Below are 7,736 nucleotides of genomic sequence, written 5' to 3' on the forward strand. Positions count from 1 at the left end.
CAAAATAAATTTGATGTGGAAGTTTATGACGAACAAATACAACAGTGGATGGATACCCATAGCAAATATAAGCATAAAACCCCTAGCACAAAAAATCGACATTACGCCATCTATCACTTGTTCATTCCCCCAGGTTATTATTTTAGTGGTCAACATTTGGTCAACACCATAGCCACCAGGTTTAATGGCGTGTTTGGGGAAGCTTTTAAGAATGTCAAGAACAAAACTGTCACCCTGGAATACCACAAAACAGCTCGTCGCTTCCTGATGAAATTTCCTGAGGATAAAATCATGGGTTTCTATTTTTGTGATGAATTGTTTGACATGTTGGGCGGTAACACGGAGATGAGGAAGAAAGTAGAACAACAAAAAAACCCCCCCGAATTATCAATCATTTACGACAACGAGTCTTTTGGCCAGTATTTTCATACCCCGGTAGAACTGAACCAAGGACTGAATTTGATGTTTGTGTATTCCGATGTGGTGGAATACAACGTGGTGGGACACACCTCCGTGCCGTTACTGCGTGTCATTCCTTTCAAAGTGGATTCTGCCACAAACGCTGACGAGGAAGGTGGAAACACTTACCACGTCCACCGCGAATTTGTCCATCCTCACTATTTGCCGGTCAGCAAGTCGTATTTGGACACGGTCAACATTACTATAAAAGGAGATTTGGGACAAAATATTCCATTCACCAAAGGAAAAGTCACGGTGAAACTCCATTTTCGAAAACGGTTCTCTCACGACTCGTAAGTCATGTATCCAGTGTACCAAGGGGTGGCTCGACAGCGAGGACACGGTTTAGGAGACATGTTAAAATCGGCCTTTCGTTCGGTGGCCCCGGTGTTGAAACCGATGGTGACACGAGGATTGCACGCCTTGAAAGATGCGGCACTGACACAAGGCAAAGAATTTCTCCAAAATGTCATCATCGACAAACAAAACCCTAAAGAAGCCTTCATGAGGGCAGGCAAAAATGTCTTGCTGCAAACAGGCAAAGACATTTTAGGCCGACGAGACACACCTATAAATGCCCTGCAGGCTACCGAATCAGGCATTCAGCAAGGACAAGGCAGAAAGAGACGACGAAGAAAACACCCTTTCACCAGACTTCAAGCGAGAAAGGCCAAGAAAAGAAGAACCGTTCGAGACTTAGACGTTTTCGATTATTGAAACACAGAACAAAAAATGATGCACCGAGAATCTTGCGCTTGTTCCAAGACGGAACTGGATATGTTTGCCATGCCCCCCACCATGATGACGATGCAAGAATCCCAGTGGGTGGAATTTCACCCCGTCTCCTCTTTGACGGAATCAGCTCCCATCGAGTTTGAAATCAAAGGACAGCCCGAAGATTACATCGATCTAAATAGCAGTTACCTGTATTTGAAAGTCAAAGTGAGCAAAACGGACAACAGCAATCCTGGAGCCGATGATAGGGTAGCTCCTGTTAACAATTTCATGCATTCCTTGTTCAGCGAAGTGGACTTGTACTTGAATAACAAACTGGTCAGCAGCAGCATGGATACTTACCCGTATCGCGCCTACCTGGAAAATCTCTTGACGTATGGAAAAGAAGCCAAGAACACTCATCTGGATGCTTGCGTGGTATGGAAACCTGACACGACCGGTGCAAACACGTTTAACGACACAGCTCTGACAGAAGATACCAATCCTCACAATGTGGGGTTTAACACACGTAGAACTAAAATTCTGCAAGGGCGAAGTTTAGAACTGATGGATCGTTTGCATTTGGACATGTGGTTACAAGAAAAGTATTTGCTGAACGGGGTGGATATCCGCCTGAGACTGAATCGCAGTAGTGCTGCTTTCCATTTGATGTCTCATGAGGCCACTTACAAAACCGTCATTCAAGAAGCCAGGCTCTACGTGCGTCGCGTAGAAGTGTTACCTAAAGTGGGAAACGATATCAGTCAAACGTTAAGCAGAACAACCGCCAAGTATCCCATACGACGCGTAGAAGTGAAAACCTTCACCATTCCTGCTGGACAGCGATCCATGATCGAAGATCATCTGTTCCAAGGACAGTTACCCAAGCGTTTGATTGTTGGTATCGTCAAGAATACAGCCTTCAACGGAGTCCACAACGAAAATCCTTTTGAGTTTAAGCATTACAATGTGTCCAAGATCGAAGTCAGTCGCGATGGCAAGACCTTGTGTACCCGACCTTTCGAGCCTAACTTTGCCCAGAAGAATTACTTGAGATCGTACTTGTCCCTGTACGAAGCCACGGGTCAGTTAGGGACCAACACCAGTCACGGTATTACGTACGAGGATTATGAAGGAGGCTATGCTTTGTGGGCTTTAGATTTCACTCCAGACCAAGGCAGCGACGAGGGACATTTCCACCCTATAAAATCTGGCCAGATTCGTGTGGAAATTCAGTTTGCGAGTGCACTGGAAGCAGGGAACACAGTGAACGTCATCCTGTATGCAGAATTTGATAATACGATAGAAATTAACAGTTTGAGAGAAGTCATTCTAGATTACTAGAAACCATGGAAGACTGTTATCCCTCTTTACCTAGTGGAGACACTTTGGAGATGAAATGTGAGGAGACTGTGGAAAAAGAAGAAGTGATCATGATGAAGTCGAGATGGCCAGAACAAGAAGCCCATTTAGTCTCCTGTTTTGCCAAACACTTGGTCGACAAAATGACGGAATTGATCAAGAAAAATTGCTATGGATGTCAAAACGATCATCCCAGTCAAATTCAACACGATAAATGCCTGATGTTAAGTCAAGAAGAAAAATTGGACGAGTATCTGGACGAAGCTTGGAGTCTCATCTCGAACAAAGACGTGTTGCACCAGTGGTATAAAGACTTGCGTGAACATTCTTGTCCACCATTAACCACACAAGAGATCCATCGCATCGAAGCTCTCCTGAATCAGAGTGAGGAAACAGAACGAATAACCGTTTATTCGTCAGACATTTTCAAGCAAAAAGTCAGGATCGAATTGACGACTTATTATTACCTGTGAAGAAAACAAACACAAAACAATGGATACCTGGGAACTTTATTACCTTTTGAACCACAGTTCGTATACGTCTTCTTGGAATCCTGTCGTCTGTGCTAAAGATGAACTCCCTCATCGCAAACCTAAAGACCATCAAGCTTACGTGATCAACACGGACGAAAGTCATCTCCCAGGAACCCACTGGGTAGCCGTCTACTTTCCTCAAGAAGGATGTGTGGAATATTTCGATTCGTACGGATTGCCGCCTTTGGAAGACGATATCATTGACTTTATGAGAAGAAATGCTCAAACCACCCGATTCAATAATGTGAAATTACAAGGCACAGATTCCTTGGTGTGTGGACAGTACTGTGTGTATTTTCTGCATCATCGCAGCCTGGGCTATTCCTTAGAACATTTAGTGACTCATTTCGATCCTCGTTCTTCTGCTAGAAACGATGTGAAAGTAGATCGATGGTTTTGTGACCATTATGCTTATCTTTTGTTTCAAGCTAGGAAACGTAGTGTCCATCAATGGCCTAATGATTTCCAACAGTGGAAATCACAATTTCATTCACAACGTTGTCAGCCCTGTTTAAAGTAGTTAGTAATTGAAGAAAAAAATGTTTGATGTTATAGTGTTGGATTATTGTTAAAAATGTTAGAGTTGTTGTTTAGTGTTAAGTGATTTTTGAATAAAAAATGTTGTGTTTTGAAAAAAATGACTTTGTGGTTTGTTTAGCTATAAGAATGTTGGATTGATGCTCTTTCATTTCTTACTATCCCTCTCATGAACGTTGCGGCTCGAAAACCGTGTGGGGATGTTTTCCTTCACGTCCGCGCTTTCACTTTAAGAACCGGGTTGTTCCCAGTCTAGCCATCCATTGTCGACTCATCCTCCTAAGAAGATGTGCTCCAAACTAGCTAAGCTCAACGAAGCCTACGTGAATTTGCATAGGGTCAGACACAGTCTGATACCGAAGCCAGAAGAAATAGAGAATGTGAGAATGTTAAAAATCACTGAAGACCTGATAGAAGAGCTCTTCAGAGAAGAAATGAACAGGGAGAAAGAAGAATGGACAGAGAAGTACAGACTTCAGAGACAGCAGCAACAGCAACAACAGCAGCAGCAACAACAGCAACAGCAGCAGCAACCTGAAGCTGACAGAGGCTTTGTAGATTGTCGTATCGACACCAAAGAATTCTTCTTCTCTTTCCGAAGAAGCAGACCTATCGCCAGAAAGTCTATCCTCAGAGGACATCGCATTCTTAGAAACTAAAAAAGAATGCCATAGCAAAAAAAAAAACAGCCCTTTTCAGGGCTACCCAATACTCTAGAAAAGAAATAACGATCCATTTGCCAATGTGTGTAGGTAGAGTAGTGTGAAAATAAACACTAACTCTTTCTTAAAAAATGTGAGGGTATGTGTTTGTGTGATTGTGTTTGTAAGTGATAAAGTAGGTTGGTGTGGATAGTAGATTAAAATGATGTTTGGTTTTTTTGGGCTGCTTGAGGTGTATATTTGGGGTTAGATTGGATTGCTTTGAGTATGTGGATAGTCTATTGAAGTGATGGGTAGCATAAAAAAGTGAGCGAGTGTTTCTTTTAGGTCCGCGCGTTGTTGTTGTTTTTTTGGTCATGATCTAGGTAAGATGAATTTTATGTTTTTAGGGGGATGTTTTCCTTCACGTCCGCGCTTTCAGTATAAATTGAAACTCGTTCGGCAGTCCAGCTACCCTTGTTGATTGATCAACACCAAAAAATGAACACGAGACTTGAGAAACTGTTGGAGCTTCATGTGCATCTGGAATATGCCAGGCGCATATTAAATGAACTGGCCGCGGAAGCCATTGTCGAGGAGGGAAGGATAAGAGAGGAGGAAAGAAGAAACAAAGAAGAGGAGGAGAGAAGATATAAAGAAGAAGAAAGAAGATATAAAGAGGAAAGAAGAAACAAAGAAGAGGAGGAGGAAAAGGAGAGAAGAAATTTCAAAATCCCAGAGAGCGAAAATTGGGATTCTGAAGCAACATATCCTGCCTCTGCTCTCTCCCCCCAAAAGGTAAAAAGTAACTGGGGGATAAGATGTGTATGTGGCGCCAAGCCTGGAAGGTGCCACCATTAACCAGGTGTCCATGAAGTTCCAGACAAAACAGCCCTTTTCAGGGCTACCCAATACTCTAGAAAAGAAATAACCATCAATTTGCCAATGTGTGTAGGTAGAGTAGTGTGAATATAAACACTAACTCTTTATTAATAGTGGAAGTGTATGTGATTGTGTGTTTGTGTTTGTGTTAGTAACTAATAAAGTAAGTTTGTGTGAATAGTAGATTATGGGTTTCTTTATTGTTTCTTAACGTATGTGGAGAGTATAGTTTGGGTTTGATTATATGAAATGAGAAAGTAGGGGGATGTTTTCCTTCACGTCCGCGCGATGTTTGGTCATCATCTAGGTAAGATCCATTTTATGTTTTAGGGGGATGTTTTCCTTCACGTTCGCGCTTTTCGTATAAGAACCCACAGTATTCGTTGTTCAAACTATTCTGCAAAGAATACAAAGAATACAAAGAAGATGGCGTCAAACCAAATGGACAAATTGCAAACCTTGCAAGACGTTTTAGACAACTTAGGAATAATGGAACAGATGCTATTAAGACTGGTTGAAGACCATTATTCCTATAGTCCCCATCGTGTGAAGATGGAAATTAATAACTTAAGGAAAGCAAAGGACAAGATTAGCGGTGTCATGAAAGAGATCAAGGAGGAGAAGGAGGATGAAGAGGAAAGAATAAGAATACGCAATTGGAACGAAAAAATTGAAAAAGAAGAAGAAAATGAAAAGAAGAAGAAAGAGGAGGAAGAGAAGAAAGAAGAGGAGAAGAAAAAAAAGAAAGAGAAGAAGAGTGTAGGAGATAAAATAAGAACTTGGTGGAGGAAAAGAAGAAATTAGAAGAAAACCCAAAGGCCCTTTTCAGGGCCAGCCATATTTCTCGAAAAGAGATAGTCTTTGAATTGCCTACCCCTTTTTTTAATTTTTTTTTAAAATTTTTAAAAAAAAAAATTCCATGTTAAATTCCCCTTGTCCGTAAAGTGACCCACGATTTATTGCCATGTTCAATTCCCCTTGTCCATAAAGTGACCCACGATTTATTGCCATGTTAAATTCCCTTGTCCGTAAAGTGACCCACGATTTTTCTCCATGTTAAATTTCCCTTGTCCGTAAAGTGACCCAGGGGTGTTTTTAATGCTAATTCCCATTGTCCGTAAAGCGCCCCCATTCACTACTCGTATGGTAGGCTCTAATGCTGACACTAGATTAGCATACATTTGGCAGGCCTTAATTTGGACACAAAGACCATTATACGTATGGTAGGCTCTAATTTGGACACGAATATCATTATACTTATGGTAGGCCCTATTTTGGACACGAAGACCATTATACGTATGGTAGACCCTAATTTGGACACTAGATTACCATACATTTGGCAGGCCTTAATTTTATACACGAAGATCATTATACGTATGGTAGAGCCTAATGTTGACACGAAGACCATTATACGTATGGTAGGCCCTAATTTGGACACTAGATTACCATACATATGACAGGCCCTAATTTGGACACTAGATTACCATACATATGGCAGGCCTTAATTTGGACACGAAGACCATTATACGTATGGTAGTCATAATTTGGACACTAGATTACCATGCAAATGGTAGGCCTAATTTGGAAACGAAGACCATTATACGTATGGTAGGCCTGATTTGGACACTAGATTATCATACATATGGCAGGCCCTAATTTGAACACGAAGACCATTATACATATGGTAGGTCCCATCAAATTGTAATGGTAATCCAAGTCAACACATTTGACTCTCAATTGCCTGCATTCCGTTACACGTACATGATTAACTGGGAGCTATATATTCCTTTTCTTTTCAGGCAATATCATCATAGCTGATACAGAGAACCATCGTATACAGATATTTACAGCTGATGGAGTGTTCAAATATACATTCGGAAAGAAAGGTACTGAGGATAACCAATTGTGTTACCCCTTATGCGTTGCCATGACAGCGGACGATTGTATAGCCGTAACTGATACTGTTAATGCCAGTGTGAAAATATTCTCGCAAAGTGGTGACTTACAGTCAAAATTCGGTGGTGCTAATGTTTTGGAGTTTCCCTATGGATTAGCTGTTACCTATGACAGTTTTCTTGTAATCACCGATATATGTAAACACTGTGTATATGTTTTGTATCCAAGTGGAGGCGTTTGTAATACTTTCGGTTCCTATGGGAACGGGCCAAGAGAATTCGATCATCCCTACTTCGTGTGTGTTAACACACAGAAACAAATTATCGTTTCTGATTCAGGAAACAGCTCAATAAAGATCTTCCATTTTGACGGCAAGCTTCTGAGAATATTCTCTACAGAGGATTTCCACATCAATGACAATTTTGTCAGTCTGCAGGGTCTATGCACAGATAAGGACGACAACACCATAGTGTTATGCAACAGTACAGCGTACATATTGACTAAAAACGGTAGACTGTGGGAAATATTAACAGCTCAAGATGGATTAAATTACCCAAAATGCATTGCATATTCACAATCAGGACGCTTGATCGTGACTCAAAACGAGAATTGCGAAATTTCTTTCTTCGAGTACCATTCTGAGGATTACAAGTCCCTTAACTCTCTTCTTTTTTATGCCATATCTGTATAGCATAATGGATCGTTTGCTACA

The 7,736-nt window shown here is 41.2% G+C and overlaps 1 protein-coding gene across 1 annotated transcript in view; it reads left to right on the plus strand.

The window, feature by feature from the left end:
* The window catches only part of LOC149791154 (uncharacterized), a 179,682-nt gene extending 171,946 nt beyond the window's left edge, over window positions 1–7,736 (plus strand). The window contains exon 3 of the mRNA XM_089969602.1: window positions 6,928–7,736. Coding sequence (XP_089825728.1) covers window positions 6,928–7,715 — 788 coding nt within the window. The 3' untranslated portion in view covers window positions 7,716–7,736. The remainder of the gene's footprint in view (window positions 1–6,927) is intronic.

Source organism: Sinohyriopsis cumingii, chromosome 9, assembly GCF_028554795.1.
Source record: "Sinohyriopsis cumingii isolate HCF-2022 chromosome 9, ASM2855479v2, whole genome shotgun sequence".
Lineage (NCBI taxonomy): Eukaryota > Metazoa > Mollusca > Bivalvia > Unionida > Unionidae > Sinohyriopsis > Sinohyriopsis cumingii.